At 42.2% G+C, this 19,014-nt stretch overlaps 1 protein-coding gene across 3 annotated transcripts in view; it reads left to right on the top strand.

Annotated features, from left to right (window-relative positions):
• The first annotated feature begins 6,546 nt into the window (after positions 1-6,546).
• Positions 6,547-19,014, top strand: part of ALCAM (activated leukocyte cell adhesion molecule) — a 128,358-nt gene continuing 115,890 nt past the window's right edge. For 2 of the 3 annotated variants that reach the window (XM_071808581.1, XM_071808578.1), the window contains exon 1: positions 6,547-6,918. In XM_071808581.1, coding sequence (XP_071664682.1) covers positions 6,813-6,918 — 106 coding nt within the window. In that variant the 5' untranslated portion in view covers positions 6,547-6,812. The remainder of the gene's footprint in view (positions 6,919-19,014) is intronic. The other variant, XM_071808586.1, reaches the window with a different exon arrangement.

Here is a 19,014-nt window from a genome sequence, read left to right as displayed (position 1 = left end):
TTAAGGCTCTCACAAGTATCTAAATCGTTCAGATGAAAGGCAGGACAGAAGAGAAAGTTATTCGAGTACCTGCCTTACAAAGGTGTCATGATTGGAGGCTTAATCAGTGTTAGACCCTCAGATGAAAACTTGTTCAGTATCAGTATTCTGATTAGATTTGAACAAGCAGATTTTTAAAATTATATAGCTCATACAGAAATCAGTGATCCAAGTAAGAATTTGAAATTTTTCACTAAAACCAGGCATAGCCTCTGTAAAAAGGAATTTAAAATTGATTTTGAATGTAGTGATAATGATCTTTCATTGTTTATGCAGGAGGGGATACTTGTGGCCATGTTCATTGCTGCTTTGTGGGATTGCTCCTGCCCAGCACTGCAGCAAGGGCACTCCATGAGGAACGACTGACTTCCTGATGTCTCTAGAGCCCCCATTCACACTATCCCACATCCCAGCGGCTGTTATGCCTCTAATACTGTTCCAACACCAGCTCCTACACCAGCTCATCTGATGTCACATAATCCCCAAATGATTACAGATTGCTTCCTGATTGACAGCAGAGATAAAGAGAGGATGCTGGCCAGAAACGGTCTCCAGTCTCCTCAGTTGCTCTGCCAGATGCTGTCCGCACTTGTACTGGCAGCATGGGTAAAACCAGGCGATGGAAGCCCAGATTTGGTAGCTGGCCCAGATTATGCCAGATCTGACCTTGCAAGAATCAAGTTAAAATCATAGAATGTCCTGAGTTGGAAGGGATTCACAAGGATCATCGAGCCCACCTCCTGTGCCTGCTTATGACAACCCCACAGTTCACACCATGTGTCTGAGGGCATTGTCCAGTTTCTGCTTGAACACTGTCAGGCTTGGGGCCATGACACCTCCCTGTTCCAGTGCTCCACCACCCTCTGGGTGAAGAACCTTTTCCTAATGTCCAACCTAAGCCTCCCATGGCACATCTTCCTGACATTCCCTTGGGTTCTATCATTGGTCACCAGAGAGAAGAGATCAGCGCCTGCCCCTCCTCCTTCCCTTGTGAGGAAGCTGTAGACCGTGATGAGGTCTCCCCTCAGTCTCCTCTTCTCCAGGCTGAACACAGCAAATGACTTTAGCTGCTTCACATACGGCTTCCACTAAACCCTTCACCAACTTTGTGTCCCTCTTCTAGATACTCTCCGGTAGCTTTATATGCTTTTTATACCGTGGCACTCAAAACTGCACCAAGCCTTATCCATAAGTGACATCAATGGAACAGATGGGGAGATGTTTCCAGGTAAGGCTGACACCAAGGCCAGCCCCACTCCACTTCATTATGAACAGCCCTGTGGAAAGGCTCCTCAGCCCAAGAAGCAACTTCACATGTCAGGCATTGGCTGAGCCCTTTTGAGAACTGTGCTCTGCACTGTTTTGAGACACATGGAAGTTCAGCCTGCACACAGACAGAGCAGCCATGGGTAAGTGTCAGGAGTTGGCTGGAGCCACCAAACAGGGCAGAAAAAACCACTGACATCCTCATAAATCAACATTACACCATGCTCTTTCTTGCTCCTTCACAGCATGTCAGCATTGCAAACCAGATGTTTTAAAAGTGCTGGCAGGATATTTTTGGCAAAACGAGACATCTTGTCAAGGATGCTCCTTAGTACAGCGGATCTGTCTGTTCCTATAGTATTAAGGTGTTTTCCTGCTACCGTAAAGTACCATCAAGGACTAGAAAGCACAGGCAGTCAGAGAATTTGGTCTTAAGGATGCTGAGAAAAGGGAAGACATAGTGTAATTATTTTAGCAGTGTTAACAATCTCATTCTTTGTATTACAGTTATTTTATATCGCCAATACATTATCAGTGCTACTCTTCACACTCTGCCATTGTGTATCCCACTGGATTTTCATACAAAAACAATTCTTTGCCTGTGAAAGCAACTTTCATAATGTAAAAAGGAGACTTGAAATCTGAAAACTGCTTACTTTTACCTGCCTCAAACCTGTTTTAAGAAAAGGCAACTGAACCTTCACAAAAGGCAAGCAGGGGGCAAACAAAGTAGATACATACTGGTCCAACCTAAAGAACTGGATTGATTTTGTTTTTTTTGTACCTCTCAGTTAACATGCCAAGCCACTGTGGCTCTTATATTTTTTGTGCATAAGACCTGCCTTTAGGCTAATATTTTTCTTCTCTTTTTTCTTTGTTTTGCTTGTTTTTTTTGTTTTTTTTTTTTTTTTGCTTTGTTTTGCTTTGTTTTGCTTTTTCTAAAGCAGATCACAAACATTTAAAGACAATAACCACCATCTATTCTTCAAACTCCTTCCTCCATCTTCCACTCATATTTTAAGAAAACTTTGTCTCAGCTTAAGGCATTTGGGGTACTTTGTATATAATGCAAGCATAATGTTATTTTAATGAATGTTTGTATAGCACTGATCTTCTAGTTAAATTATGTAAAAAACAGCTGCATTGGACATGGGTAATAGAAAAATAAGTTTGTTTCAGGAGCCTAATTGCTATGCTGGTGACTACAATACCAATACTGGCAGGCACTTGCTGATTTTTTTGAGTAGGATCATTTTTGCAGTGAATAAATACTGGAAACAGAGGTTCCATATATTCTCCCACTGCAATTTGTTGGTTTCTTGAATTTATTCCAAATATGTGGGTCTCATTTACTTAGATCAGAGACAGCCAAATTTGCAGATAGCTGCTGAAACCCCAGTAGGTCAGCTTTCTTCTTTTCCACTATTAGTCACTTTTAGCCCAAGTCTGTTTTTTGATCATTTTCTATTTGTGTCCCACATGTTCTGTTTGACATACCTTACAACCTAGAGAAACTCCACCATAGATAGTTGATCTAATTCAGAAAGACTTTGCTAGCAGTTATATTCATGTCTCAATACTAAGCACTGCAAAAGAATTCCTGACAAACAGGAGTATTATTCCACCACAGCTTACACCTTAATCAAGCAAAGTCAATTAAAGACTCTGCTTGATCTCAATGTGCTTCAGCTCAGATTTCCAGAGCCTGGTGTTTGATGGTGTTCAGGTGACTAAGGGAGCAGCAAGCACCTCATGGATTTCCCAACTGTCACAAAAATATGGCTCAAGTCCCAGATGATTCACTAAGAATTCCTTCAGCAATGTTGTAACTGGCAGCATAGACTACATTCATGCTTAATCCTTGGTGTAAGATAATGTTGCAATGAGTATCAGCACAAATTACAAGAATCTATATCCATGTAGGTATCTTGTGAATTAATATTTTTAATTTAACACACTCTGGCTAAACTAACAGAACCAGATTTACAGAAATACGAGCCTGGACGTTGCATTCAATATTTACCTTATAATTCAAGGGCAGTTTCAACAACAGAAGGCTTCCACTTTGCAGACTGTACTACTGAATGCTGAGCCAAAACAGCATGCACTGTTTCATTGACATAATATTAACTATCTTCCGAGACTAAAGCTTATTCACTCCCTATTAACAATGGATTAAAGCACCAGGAGTGCTGAGCAGTGCTCTATTCAACAGTATTCTCTACTATTCTTGCTAGAAATTTGCTTCCAAAGTAACTATCTTATGCATCTGTTATAAATCAGAAATGATATTTCAGTTTAAGAAAACCTCTTTGTTGTGATGCACAACCATTACTAACGGATTACGCTTTTAATCCACTTCGTCACGTAAATAAAAAAATCTATGGTTTGATAGGATGAAGCATTTATCAAAGTTTTTTAAAAATTATTATTAGTGTTTTTCAAACAGAGTTATTTTCTACAGATTTTCTTTTGTATTATTAAGTGTTTAAACTTCTTCAAAATAAATGTTTATTTTGGACTTTAAACGCAGGCAGTTGCTGCTTTCCCAATAGATCAGTAACTCACTCATACCCCCATTAACTTCAATGGGAGAGGAGCATGGCTGAAGAAAATAATCTGTAAAAAAACCCCAAATCTATATTCTGTCAACCCAACAGACATTAAAGGAATTAATTACAAATCTCAGAATTGAGGACAATTGAAATGACATAGCATATAAAGATATCTTTAATAATTATCTTGACAAATTCTAATCATATTTAAATTCCTGTAAAGTTATCAAAACATTTGAGTAATCTGAGCTTGAAATGTTTTCTATTTACTCAGAATTCAAACAGCTCCTTTCAAGTGAAAGGTAGAAACAGCTTTGAAGAGAAATGACAAAGGAGTGAGGGGAAACCCTAAACAAATCACACTTCTGATTTAAGTATTAAGTCCTTAATGTAATCTGCACTTCTCATATTTCTTATAGACATTAAACAACACATTCAGTATTGATCTGGGAGCAAAATGGTCATAAAAAAAAATCTGAATACTGTCTTAATCATAAATTGTAAAATGACTCTGTATGTTTTGCCTGTTTGAAATGTACGGCTGTCCAGCTCGCTTTCTAGGTTCTGCACCATGCCATTGGAAATTATTTGGAAGATTTCACAAAGACTTTGTCATCCCCATTCTCACTGACGCAAGATATGTACTATTAATTATCTGAATGCAAATGAGGGAACAGTTAATCATCTGCTTTAAAAACAAGGTGCTTGGGCATTATTTAATTCCCTAAACCAGCAAACCATTGTAAGCATAGAAATTGATCTCGACATTGTCATGTTTAAAACAAAAACATATATTAAGAGCACCAGTGAATTCTGGCCTATCAACTCTTTCCCCTTCTATGTTTGTTTGGTTCGTTTTTTTTGCATTTGGAAAATTTTTAGAGTTTGACTTTTCTGTCTTTTCTCACAGTCACAATCCTGTTAGCTTCAACAGGGGTGCCCATATCAACAACGGTGGCAGGATTAGGCCCTTAATTTGTAACGAAGCCCAAGTTGTTGCAAAACCAGCACATACAATTAAAAGCACTAGGAGTTAAAAAACATGGTAGGAATACAACTTGGAACTGGATTAGGTGGTCACCTCAGTGCAATTCTATACAATGCCTCTCAAGAATTTGAGGGGGTCTCCAGGCTCTACAAAAACAAAAATAATAAATATACCTACTAATGAGTACTCTACTGCTTTTGAACATGCAAGGAAAAAAAAAACACTGAATGGAAAATATTAATCAGCCTCAACATGAAGAGAAAAACATTATGAATCTTAAAAGTAGTATTTTTTTTAATCTGCTCATTCGTATGACCATAAAGAGAAATCTGCTGAGAAAACAAATGACGACAGAGCTCTGCTGAGCAGTAAGCTTAGAAAGCAAAATATTTTTAAAATTGACTGCATAGCATGGCTTACACAGTAAGGAAGATTACAATAATAATGTGGAAGAACTGAAGGATATTTTCAATTGAAGACAACGCTTTAGACTTAAAGTTCTAAAACTGAAATATCCTTACCCCACTTCACAGAAAACAAGTGCAGTATATGACAAAAAAACCACACAGGCCATGTTATTCTAAACCTACTCTGTATCATGGTAATGTTTAAGTGTTCTTACTTGCTAGTCATCATGAAAATCGTTTTGAGAATAGCAAGTATATTTACAGAACTGACTGGTTCAATTTGCCTTTGATTTCCAGGAGTTTTGGGGAAGTTCCCGTCTAAGAATTCACATCATCACGTGGTGAAGTAAGATAAAGCACTTGACACTTTGGATTTTACTACTAGAAAGTCCCTCTGGAGAGATCAGATGATGTGCATTACTCATAGTTTTAGATTTTGAGCATCAGGCTTACTTCATATGGCAGCATGTGCTATACATTGATTACATTGTACTGTCAGCTGAGAAACTTGCTGTGTGACTTCAGCGTGCTTACTTCCCTCTCTATGCAACAGCACTGCTTAGTCAGACTGAAACAGCAGGAGAATAAAGCACTAGGCTTGAAAGTGCCGTTTCTGGATTACATTACTTTGACGAGGAACCTTTTTGACCTTTAGGGCAGCCGACTTCCAGAAGTGCCGAATGATCCCTCCTTTGCCCTTCCGCGCGTTTCTTCATGCGACGATCAGCGTTGTGAGCTCCTTTCCCTCCCCTGATCATCCGCTAAATTAGTTAAATCAGATTAATATGTTTGTTATTATAGCTGATTTTTTTAAAAAAATTTGACTAGAGAGAGAATAACACAGGACCCACCACATTTCTAAACACACAACGGCATTGTTACTATGATTTTGATTCGAAATACCGGCATCCAACACGCACCTCGGCCACCGAACCGGAAAAGAAGCCCATGCCCCGAGTAGATGCAAGGGAGGGCTCGGCGAAGTGAGGCTGAGCTTGCCCCGCACGTCGGCCAACCCCGCCACTCAGGCCCCTTCTCCGCGTCCCCCCCCCCGCTTTCACAGCGTCGCCCGGCGGGTCCCGGGGCAGCGGCGCATGCCCCGGGCAGCCGGGTGCCCAGCGGCAAGGGCGGCTGCAGCCCAGCTGGGCGGCGGCTGATGCTACCAGCAAAGCTTCCCCCGCCCTGCTGCCTGCGCGCCCTGTGGGGGGACGGCGGGGGCGGGGGCACGGGAGGGCCGGGCCAGCTCCTCCGCGGCCTCCCGGCTCCGCCTCTCGCGTCGCAGCTCTCAGTCCTGGAGCGCCGCTCGGCTGCCAGAGGGTAGCCACCTGCTCCGGTGTGGAGTCGCTCCTCGCTGCGCGCCGAGAGGGAGGGAGCAGCCGCTCCGCCGCCCGCGCCCGGGAAGTTACCGCTCCTCCCGCCGCTGCGGGGTAGCTGTCGCCGCCTCCCAGCTTCGGAGGGGATAAGTCGCCGACCCGCTCTGCTGCGAGAGAGAAGAGCCCCCAGGGGCGCAACGGTCCGTTCCGCCTCTGCTTCCCGGTCCCACCGCGGGCAGGCGGGATGATGGAGCCCTCAGCCGCCGTCGCCTGCGCCTCCTGCCGCCGCCACCCGCTGCCGCCGTCGCTGCTGCTCTGCCTTCTGCTCGTAGCCCTCTGCTTGCCGCCAGGTGAGCGCCCGCCCGCGGAGAAGGGCGACCGCGCCGTCCCGGCCGCGCGTAACTTGGCGGAGGGGTGGCTGGGGCCGCAGGTGGCGGTGTCCGCCCGCGGCTTGCTGCTGCCGGCGAGGTTTCCCTCCCTCACCCGCCCTTCTTTCACCGGAGCTCCCCGGCGCTTACTGCGGGGTCCCTGTGCGTGGCCGTGTGTTACTCCCGGTTGTTGGTGCTCTCCGTATCCTATTTTGCCTCTGCGGGAAGCGGGTGGGGGCCGGTCCCCATCTGCCCCCGCCGCCGGCCCTGGGGAAGACGGCCGGCGAGGCGAGCTGAGCTCATGCCGCCTCTCCTCAGGGAGAGGCAGGAGCTGTTCTAGAGGTGGCGGTCTCTCCTCTCCCCGTGGAAAGTGGCTGTGGGGTTCCTCTGGGGCGTTGTCACCGGCTGCCGGGCAGCGGGCGGGCAGGGGCGACGGGGCTCGGCTCGGCGCCCGTTTCACTTCCAGGCTGGGCGACACGTCTCCGCAGCGAGCCGCCTCCAACTTCGGCGGTACAGCCTCTTCCCCTTTCCCCTTGTTCAGTGCCGCCCGTGGCGGTGCCCGGCTGCCCGCCGCTTTCGCGCTACCGGGGAACTAGCGCCGTCCGGGAGCCGGTGGGTGCCCGGGAATGCCGTCGGTGTCGTGCCGTCCAGCAGCCGGCCGGGTGCGGGGAGGAAGCGAGGGGGAGCAGCCCCGCTGTCGGTGTCCCCTGTACAGGCAACCGGTGGAGCAACGCGGGGAAAGCGCGTAGTGTCAGCCCTGCGTGGGACGAGGCTGCTCCGGCGGATCGGGTTCGCGTGGGTAACTTCTCTCCAGCCCCGGTTCCGTACAAGCACTCTCGAGGCGTTAGGCAAGTGGAAAGGCACAAGGAGTGCTAAATACCCTGATTGTTCTGGGAGTATTTTGGCCATGAGGTGTTTGTAGGCTTTATTTTGTAAATATTGAGCGTGAAAGTGAAGTCTGAGGGAAAAGCTGTGAAGTGAGGAGTTCTGCATTCAACGCGGAGTCCGTCTCATTATTCTTGTAGAAAGAGCGTCAGCCTGTGGTAACGTTTTGTATTGCTTTAAATGGCTTTGCCTTTACGTGCCTGCCTTTGCAACAGCGAAGGGTTTGCAGAAGCGTTGGAGTTGGTGGTTTTTCATTTCTGGCCTCTGCCTCGTTATTACGTGTTAACCATTTACGAGCAGTATGCTGTCATCGGAACGAGAGATAAGAACAGACCTTTATCACTAGATGTATTCATGTTTATTTTATGCAGGCTCTAGTTAAGTAGAAAACGAGCTACAGCAATAAAGTAAGGCTGCCAAAGCTTTAATTTCAATTAGAATACTAAAAAAGCTCTGAACAGAAGCAAAAGCAATATTTGAACCATAAGCAATATGTCAGGCTGTTCTCCTAGGCTTTCGCTTTGGGAAATACTGTGTATAATCACTGCAGGACATAAAAAATATCAGTCTTGGTGGCAGTTTACAAAGAATACTGGTTTCTGTGATGTAGAAAAAGTCTTCAGGAAAGATTGCTCATTTTAAGAAATCTAAAAGGCATGTAGAGTATCCATAGAGATAAGCACCTCAGTTTATCACGACTTGTCCCCCATGGTGAGATTTATTCCAGTAAATATGAAATGATCTCACTGATTGTGTGACTGTCTACAGTTTCTCATTCAAGGAAATGTGAAATAATAAAATATTTTATCTCAAGGGTTTTGATGATGGAAGTCTATAAAGAGATGGGACTTAACTGCCCATGATCTCAATAGGTTGGAGGTAAAACCATTTACCTGATTCTTTCTGCTCTTCATGTCTTCCTTGCCTCCTCAAGGAGAAGCTCAGGCAAACTGTTCAGAGTGCAGGCAAATATGTGTGGGGAAAAAACCCAGCCCCACCTCACCTTAGAGGCTTTCCCTGCAGTATTGAAAATGCCTGGAACATCTAATACAAGACTTAAGTCTCTACTTCTCAGTTTATTCTTCAGAGTATAAAAGATAGTTAAATATAAAAATATCTATAAAAAGGTCTTGATATTACTGTGTACTTCACATTTATTTCTCCTTGCTGTCACAGCTATTTCAGATTATAGGTAGTTTGCTATCATCCACAAGAAATTCTGGATATATTACTCTATCATGGTGCTTGGCTTTTGGGAGTTCCATTTCAGGTTTGCATATCGAAAGCAATAGATAAGCTATTAAAAGTATATTAAAAGTTTATGTGCATTAGATGTAGCTTTCTCCAGCAATATTCAAGCTGACTGGAGATCCCTGTGAGAAATTTTGTATTTCTTTCTTCACTGAATAAACTGCCTAGGAAGATACCCATTGATGGGGAAAAAAAAAAATAGGAGGGCATCCAAGTCTGTATCTGGTATTAGGAGACTAGCTCTAGGTCAGGCTAAATGAGAATATCAATTAAAATCTCATACTTTTCTAGCGGATGTGATTGGATATGAAAAGGAAGCCGATTTTTAATCGGTACCTAATCATGACCTTTGTAAAGTTTCTGCCTCCCCTTACCTTCTTATGTATCATAACTAAGTTCAGAGTCTCTCATTCTATGTTTTATTACTAAAGACTTGTTACATATTGCTATATTGTGTAAGCCTAATGAGACTGTAATATATAGTCTTATTCACGAGACACTTACTGCGTTCTCACTCCTGACTACCTGTTTTCCCTGATATATCTGGTGCGACATTGATCTAGGGAAACAGTTTTTCTGTATTAAGATCAGAAAGTTCATGTTTATTTTTTCTGAGACAAAGTCAGGAAATGTCTTCACCATGTATATATATTTTGATATGCTATGTGTCTGTGGTGCAATGCACAGGTAGCAAAGTCAGACTAAATTTTAAGTGAGTTGTAAGTAGTTAAATCCTTTGCTTTGGAAAGTGTTTGATATGTTGTTGTGGTTTTTTTTTTTTTTTCCCCCTCTTGGTGTGAATATGCTAGAAAAGTCTCACAATGTGAATTATTTTTCTTTTTGTGTTCTCATTTCTGCAACAGCAGAAATCATCCAAGTCTGTAAATCTCTGAAATTTCAAGCCCATTGATTTTTACTGGGCAAAATATATGTTGTTATGTTCATGAAATAAATACCTCTGTCATAAGTCATATTTAATTCTAAGATATCTTATTTCCACTTTCCAGCCTATGTAAGAGTAATGCCCTTCCTTACTGTACCACCCATTCCCCTTGCTGAAAGTAAACTGGGATGCTAATATGTAATCCAGGGTATATAGTTTCAGCTGTCTTCATAGTAGATGTTAAGCTATTTCTTGGCTTATTTCCAATGGAAAGTTTTGGGAACAGAATCTAAATATTTATGTGAGATGACACATGAAGAGGAAAAATAAAGAAAATAGCATTAAGAGTTTTACATAATGCAAATTACATCTGTGCTATCAGGATAAACCTATCTTCTCTATTTTTTTACAGATATCCTACATCTGTAGCATGGTTTATACTCTTAAGCTATAAGAGTGCTCACTGCAGATTTCCATAATGTCATATCTGATTACATAAGGTGCAGAAGGACCTCATACAAACCCAAGTATTACTGTAACGGCAATAGCTTTAATGTCTTGGCCAGTCCACATCACACCACCACGGGCTTTTCTTAGCTTCCTGCCACAGGGACTTTCTGGACTATTTTGTGTCAAAGTAGTTTTGGACCAGTTGAGTGAAACAAAATAGATTGCAAGATAGGAAAACAGCTAGGGAGGAATTGGGCTTACCTGTATATGTTTTGAGCCTATTAACAGTTGAGAAACTGAATGTGCTAACTTTGTAAGAGCTCTAAGTTGTAACTGGATCTCCTAACACAGGATGATTGATATTCCATTTCCTCTTTTTGTGACCTGTGGTATGTGATTGTAAGCATGATGGTCACAGATAAGCTGGCTGAAGGTCTGGTTGGCGGTACTTGTTCTACTGCTATTTCACACATGGGAGGGTTTGGGGTTTTTTTGGTGTGGTGTTCTTTGTTGTTGTGTGGGGTTTGTGTGTGTTATATATACATATATATATGTGTGTATATATATATATGTGTGTATATATATATATACACACACTACCATGCTGACTGTGGAAACTGTTTTTCACATCACTAGTAGTATGGGTTTTTTAGTATGGTCTTGTGCAGTTCTGCGAACTCTGGTGGAGGGCTAGACTTCATGTACTGGTTTTCGAGAGCTACTACCGTATCTAAAAACTGTAATCTTCAGGCTCTTTGTTCAGTGCTCCTGAAGGTTCCTCTGGTTTGGCTAGTGTACAGCTTTTTTCTCTTGTAACTCAATCATTTTTTGATTAGAAAATGCGTGGAAACTACAGTACCACGCTTGTAAGAGAATTGAGGACCTGTTGCAACGTGCTGATTTCTCTCAAGTTCCTCCGCTTTCAAGAAAAATAGTTACGCTTCCATGCATCAGTGCTCAAATGAGAGACTCTTAAATGTTGTGGGGTGATAATTAGAATTGTCTCAAGCAGAATGGGATTCTTCCAGGAAAACCTGAACATTAATGACACCTCTTGATTTGAAATTGTTGAGCGTTATCTTCCCTGAAGACAAGGCTTTGACATACACATTCTTTATCTTGGTGTCTTTTCTTTAATAGGAACAGGATGAATATTAGAGGAGGCTGTACATTCCTGTCTTTAATACACTTCAAAATGAATCTCATCTTGTAGAGAGGAGATTGCAGTGTGACTAGTATGCTGGCAATCCACTACTGGCAGTGATCGGATCAAGTTTCATCCTCTTTTTCTTGTTTTTCTTGTTTTGTTTTGATTTTATTCTTCCCCAATGTGTTCCCATAAGGATGGCTTGAAAAGCAACCAGTCCTACCCTAGTGGATATTAATCCGCTTCTCCAAAGCGGTGGCTCTTTTGACGAATATCTGCCTAGCTGAAGATTAAATTGCTTTTCTTATCATGCATATAGGTCTCCAGAAAGGCAAATAAATATTTACTTATTAAAACAACTGCTGCTTCAACTGAACTAGTATTTTTGTTGTTGATAAGAAATGTGCCTCTTTTGGGAGGTAAAAAAGGGGAGAAAGTGATAAAACAGTCGGGAGAGTGTGCCTGCAGCCTTAGGGTATGATTTTTAGAGGTTATCAGGGGTTAGAACAGTTCTGTAATGTTTGGTTAGAAAGCATTTGAAGTGCTTTCAATGGAAGTGGAAATACTAAGCTGTTCCCTTGATAACAAGCAAAAAGTGTTTGGTGATTTAATGAGTGTTTTAGCAGTCTATATATCCATATCATCTGCTTTCAATTAGGTTGTACTCTGTATTGTTAACCCCTTATTGTGAAGAAAAACTGAAATGCTTGAGCCTCCTTCATATGTTGCATTTTGTGCTGTGGTAGCCCCATTTGTAGAACCTCCTGGCACTGTGAAGCGTGGGTCACAGCAGTTTTGGTCCTGAGGGAAAGTCATTCAAACATCATTCAAATTAAATATATCCCCTTGAGTCTCATGGACAGCAGAAGTCCCCAGGAATGGAGCCCTAGCAGATTGGTGACATTTTGACATGTGTCAGAAGCTCCGTGCATTGGCTGCACCCTTCCCTTGGCCTGTTTTCTCACAGAGTGTACCTGATGGGTGTGTCCCAGCTCTTTGAACTGCAAAGTTTTGGGTTTTTAACAGAATACTGATGCTGACCGTAGCTGGCATCTTTAAAACTTGAAGAGATATTGGCAGCTAACTCAATAGAGGGAGCTCCACTACCTTACTGTTAGAAGCAGCACAACTCTGCTTCTCCCAGACCTCTGGCTTTAGCTTGAACGTTATGTTAAAAGTCTTTGCTGCCTTGGCAGTGTTCTATGGTGCCAGGTGTTGTTTCTGAAAGCATCTTATTGTCATCACAGGCTTCCTGTTGCATGAAAGAGAACGAAGGGCAAATCTGAATCATGTAATAGGCAGACTCAAAAAGACGATTCAATTAGAGATATTTCTCTTTTGCAGCAAGGAATTGTATGTGTTTTAAATTGATATGTTACAGAATCCTGTTTTTAAATGACGTTTCCTTGTCTGGAGGGGACTTCATGGAGAAACACAAAAAGAACTGGAATAAAAAGAAGGTACTTTCCAGGGATGAAGTGGACCAAGAGTGGCGTTGCATGAAATAGGGTAAAAACATAAGGGCATGATTGCACTAGATAGACCATTGTGGTGGGACAAAACTAAACACTTTCAATAAGATATATTAAGTAGGACCTTTATTTAACAAAATTGATTCTTTCAGTAAGTTCTTCTAGGATCACAAGGGAAAACTGGAATATGTATACCATTCTATAAACAGTCTGGATTCTGGGCTATTGTAAAATAAAGCCACCTTAGGTATGCGCTGCTATGCTTTTAATCCCTTCTGTGTCTCTAATCCAGAAACACACACACACAAAAAGCTGTTTGGCTTATTCTACTTGTTTTGGAGAGCAGAAATTGACTTGATGGCCATACATGCAACAGAAAAAACAGAAGATGAATAACATGACATTTAGGCAAGATTGGGGGAACTTCAGTGTAGCTGTCTAACTTCAGAAGAGAGAAGGATTCTGAATTGATTCCTTCATTCTTGATACTGCACACCAAGTTTTCTACCAAGTGATTGCATGTAGACAAGATGATAGGGTATTAGCTTAAAATTCACTCATTGACACAGCATTATGGGATTTGCTTTCTCAAATTGGGGAAGTTGTAAGTTTTTGGCACTGCTAACAAAGTGGTGTGCTGACAACTGGTGACGTAAATCAAGAAACTATTTGCATCTCACACTTGACAGCTTGAAAGGTTAGCAAGAGGGTAATTTTTCCAGCTTTAATTCACGACTAAGATTTTCGTCAAGTTTAACATTACTCCTCAGTTCTCGAACTACTGCACAACTTACTGCTAGTCTTGAACCCTACCTACACACAGGAATAAAGACGAAGTCAGTGTAATGAGTGTCCTACCAACTTCCACTTTATATACGTAAATTACATTTCCTGTTGTTCTGTTTCTGCACAGACAAGTAATGCAGAGCTTGCTATGCGGACGGTTCTGTGATTTGAAACAGTCACTAATACATAAGCAAATAATGACAATGACTTCATTTCGCACAACTACATTTTGCATCTTTGTTGCCAATATGAGTGTTCCTTTCTTATTAAATATTTAAAACTTCAGGAAAATATTTTGCTCTAGTACTTTAGCTCTTGACGTGGCTTCTGTAACAGAGCTTTGCCTTTTGGAGGTGCAACTGTTCAACAGTTTAGTTTGACCTTGCTCGTCACACTGCTGTTGAATGATGCAACAGATTCTGTCTCAGCTTTGAAGTTTAAGTCCTTAGTATAACCTTTACTCTAAAGGTTTAGCCCCAGTTAATGTCTGGTGCCCCAGAGCAGCAAATTCCTAAGTGTCTATGTGAATCTCTGATGTCAAGTAGGGCTTCTGAAAGTTCACCTACAGGTTTGGTAAGGGTCAGATTCAGTTGTGTCTGCAGGTCATTTCTTGTCGTTGCTTATCACTTTCTTAAGTACCCTGCAGTGTTAAATCCAAAACTTCTGCACAACTTCTGGGAGCAGTAGGGGGAAGAAACTAAAGCTTTTGAGATAGTGGAAAAACAGTGGTATGTTGCAAAGGTCATAACCATGGATGTACAGGAAGCAGGTTAACTTTTTTTTTTTTTTTTTTTTTAGTTGAGGTGCACAGAAGCTATATGGCATATTCTGTTCATCTTAACGTAGTGTGCTTGCTTTGTTAGAAAGTTATTTGCTTATCTCAAAAGAGCTGTAAGCCTTTGGTGTCTGCAGACCCAAGGAAGTTCTTAGAGGATCAAGGAATACAAACTTTCTGGCCTATGTATCCAAATGTTGGTGTATCAGAGGGCCATAAGAGGGATGTATTGCATCTGCCTGAGAGCCAAAGGGGTAGGAGTGGTGGGAATGAGACTTGTGGGTGGTTTGGTTTTGTTGTTTGTTTGTCTGTTTTTTGTGTTTGTTTGGTTGGTTGGGTTTTTTTAAAAGGTCTTGTTGTAGCTGGGTGTCAGCATTAGGCTCTGTAGAGCAGAACTGTCTGTCATTGTCCCACAGATGGGAACCTGGAGCATAGATGGGAACCTTGGTGGGGGCAGCTTTGGAGTTATTCTTGGACAGCATGCAGTTGAAGAGACAGAGGTCAGAAACTCTCAGTAATGGTGGTCACCTATAGTGGACATGGTGGCTGCTTCCTTTCCACTGAGTAAGAAGGGGAGGGAAGGGTCTGTATTCCTCCCAAGCTTGAGAAGTTACCTGCTTTTGCTAGCACCATACTTCCCCTGTGAAATGCTGCAGAAAAGTATCTACTTATTTTGGGAGTGTTGATTTGTTCTTCTGCTCTGAATGGTGTGCAAAGCATTCTGTGGATCACTTTTTAATCATTATGTCCATCTGCAAGTACAACAGTGATAAAGAAGGATGAGCTTCAGCATACTCGGTCATGATCTTTGGCTCTCTTTCCATTGCATCAGCAGCACAGGGCACAGAGGAATGAATAACACAGTGTATTTCTTTAATGAATGCTGAATGGGTGAGTGTGAGCTGCCAGAAACTTCAGCCAAAAAGAAGCAGGGTGTTGTGAGGAGTGATATCAGCACACAAGGGAGGAGATGCAGGTGAATTGCTTTTAGCTGGAATTCACAGTCCAGTTTTATGATATATGGGAATGGTTTTGAAGACTGAAGTGGATAGTTTGCCCTAAAAGCTTGTTATTTTTTCTGGGCAGAAATCTTGTGTTTAAACTGTTTCTTGAAATGAGTTATTGTTAAGATTTCTTATATGGTTACTCCTTAGTGCCACACATAAGCTCCACATTTGGAAAGTGGTTTGTGTAAGTACATATAAAAACCTCTCCTTGGTATGGTTGGTTGCCTTATCTTAGGTGTGGATTCTAATTCACAAAAGCTTGTAAATCGCTTGCTTTTTCTTGCCTTTGAACTGGTTGCTAGTCCTCCTTCAAGATGTCCTCATCTGTAAACAGCAATCATTGTTCTGAAAAGCTTTTCATGTAATCGTGAAAGAGCAGAGCGCTGAGTGTGCTGGGGACTGTGACTCCTTGTGAGGAGGCTTTCTTCATGCAGTACAATAAATATTTGTTACTTTTTTGGACGTAATGTACAGCAGACTTTTTTCATAGCCACAGAAGGAGCTTGCTGGCTCATAGTCTGGAAGTTCTGTGACAGATCGTGGTAAATGCTACGAAAATCTTGAGGGACACTGTTACTTGGAAATCAGTAATAGAAGCTTTAAGGGGCAGTATTGTGATGAAAATCTTTATTTTCTTGCTAAAACTATTTGTAAAGTTTGGATGAAGGTGCTTTTCTGGTGTGTGGGGGCTTTTTTGTTTGTGGGTATTTTTGTTTGTGTTTTTGTGGTCATTGTGTTTGTTTGTTTTTTAAAGATGTACCATGACTCTATCTTCAGGAAAGGAGGGAAAGATAGGAACTAAAAAACCAGAAGTTTTATCCAGGCTTGCATTAATTCCAGACTCGAGGTTAAGACCTAAATCTTCTATCTGCTAATAAAATGCTTGGGTCAGCAGTTTCTTAGTATCTTCCACAATGGTAACTTTAAATAAAAAAATACAAAGTGTCTTTGATTCCCTCTGCTGAAGGAAGACTGAGTACTTGATGTAGGTTGAGGGTTTATTGGTTGTGTGATGTTTGGTTTTCTGTTGATGTTGTGGGGTTTTTTGTTTGTTTGTTTTGTTTTGGTGGGTGGTGTATCTTTGGTTTGTTTGTTGTTGTTGTGTTTTGGTTTTCATGTCATTTCATGAAGGAAGAAATTCATCAGTGGTCTCTGGAGTAAGTGGTGCTATATGGCTTTTCAAACAGTCATGTTTGTAGGCAGAAGGAAACTTTTGTGAATTGGAAATGATAGTGTCTTGGGAGAGCTCCCTTTGCATGTTGGTTCTTTTCCCCTTGGACATACCAGTGCTCTCGAGGTGTCAAGTCAGAGTGGAAGTACCTTGGCATGCGCTTCATGTAAGAGGATTTGAGTGGTCTAACTTAAACTCTGATACTCTGGTGGCAAAATTATGATTGAGTTTTGTTTATTGTGGTATTTGCTCGAGCTAAACCTCACACATAGCGAGCACCTTGTGGTTGTTGGCTGCTCAGTAATGCTTTAGTTGCAACTGCAAGCCTAGAAAATTATGTGAGCTGCTTCTGTAGTGGACACACATCTTTGGTGATTGCTATTGCTAGCACGCTGATTGTGAGTCCATGGTGCTTAGCCTTGTACGAGTTATATTTGCAGATGTACCAGATGAATTGTATGTTAAAGAGCGCTCTCTGTGTTGGGGGTAGCCAAACCTTGCCCTGGGAGGCTCAGAGGGTGGGAATTGATGTGTAATCTGAACATGAACAGCACTTGCCCAGGTCAGAAAGCCCAGGGAGGTCCAGCTCCTGATGGGACTCAGAGCAGGGACAGTGATTTCTTTGAGAGGGTATTTCTTCCCTCTGTTATAGGAAAGGACTAGGCTGAGTGTTTGGTGACTCTCAGGGCAGCCAGGCACCGTCAACCAGCACCAGCAACTGCAGCAGCTGAGGAGCAGCAGTGGCTGTGATTTAGCCCTAAGCCCTCATGTGGGCTTTAACTGTGCCTTCTAGGTGCTGTGTTTTGAATTTTGCCAGGTGCAATCTCTCCTACTCATGACACATGTGAGTGGAGGCTTAAAATTTTGCCATGTGAGGTGACATGCAGATTCACAGTGAAAAATCTACTGCTTTCTGCAATTTTGTTGTGAGGACAATCTGAATTTGTCTTTCCGAGATCATAGAAAAGGGAAAAAGATACAAAAACGGAATACTGAAATTCTTACCCACTGATTTTTATTCTTTTAGCATATGATGTTTAAGGACAAAAAAAAGTGTAAGATCTTTGGTTTAAAGAAAATAGAACAACATAATAGAGACATTTTTGCTTTATAAACTCCACTTGAACATCAAAAGATATTTGGGAATGTTTCAGGCTGAGAAATAGGAAATATTTTTTGCTGGCATATTGTTTGCTAAACTTCACTGTCATTGACTAGTATATGTCTCTCCGATTTGTAGATTTTGGAGAGTGAAGGTTTTAGAGATGAGAACAATTAAGGAAAGCAACAGTATTTAGAACTGCAAGAGCAGCACTTTGAGTCTTTGACAGGGTGTATTAATGTGAAAAGGAAGATGGATTGGTTTTATGCTTAAAAGTTCAGTTTTTTTTCTCACTGCTCTGTAAGCTAATGCTTTTAACTGGAGCACATATGAACTAGCTGAAAGAGAAGTTTGCTGTCAGCAACTGATGACTGGGCCAAAGACACGGATCAGCATCTCTGCAGGGAGTGGCATACACAAATAAAATGCAGATAGCTCATTTCCAGTGTATTAAACCAGGCATAGCCATAAGGCCTGTGAAAAGAAATATGGCAAAACCATGGGAAGGGGTCTTTGCAACAGAGACCAGAACGGATGACATGTTGTTTGGGAAGGCCTGTAGAAGGATGCTACCTGGACAGGGGACGTAGCCATTTTGATGGCTAGGAGAAGCTGTAGCTGGCATATTTCTGTTTCTGTGTGAGACTTGCACATCTCACAGGTGCGAGTTTCCAGAGAACAGTCAGCTGAACCTGAGGGGAACCCAGCTTTTTGGATCTGGCTTGTCATGTCCACATCGGTTGACAAGGCCATGGGAAGTGGCATTTGCGGTGGGGAGCTGGGGGGGTTTGGTTCTGGAGGAGCTGTCTGGAAAATGCTGGGGTTAAGGAGAAGCCTTGATATAGGAGTATTTTGATGGGAGAGGAGCAGAAGCAAGTAGAAAAGATACCAGTGAGCAGGGGAAACTCAAATACCAACACAAGTAGTGTCTGCTTTTCCCTCTCTGTATTGCCTGCTGTAACGAGCAACCCACCCTCCTTGATCAAGACTGTGTATTGCCACGACACCACACTCAACTTGTCATGTTCCCCTTTTGTCAGCCGTATATAATTCAGTGGTTTTTCCTTCCTCAGGAAGACATCTGCTTCCCCACAGGGATTTCTCAGAGCTCAAACGCTCCTACCATGGGCTTACATGGCCTGTGCTTGT

This window comes from Patagioenas fasciata, chromosome 1 (genome assembly GCF_037038585.1).
Source record: "Patagioenas fasciata isolate bPatFas1 chromosome 1, bPatFas1.hap1, whole genome shotgun sequence".
NCBI classification, from domain to species: domain Eukaryota; kingdom Metazoa; phylum Chordata; class Aves; order Columbiformes; family Columbidae; genus Patagioenas; species Patagioenas fasciata.
Note: the sequence above shows the minus strand (reverse complement) of the source record. Positions and strands in the feature narration are given on the sequence as shown.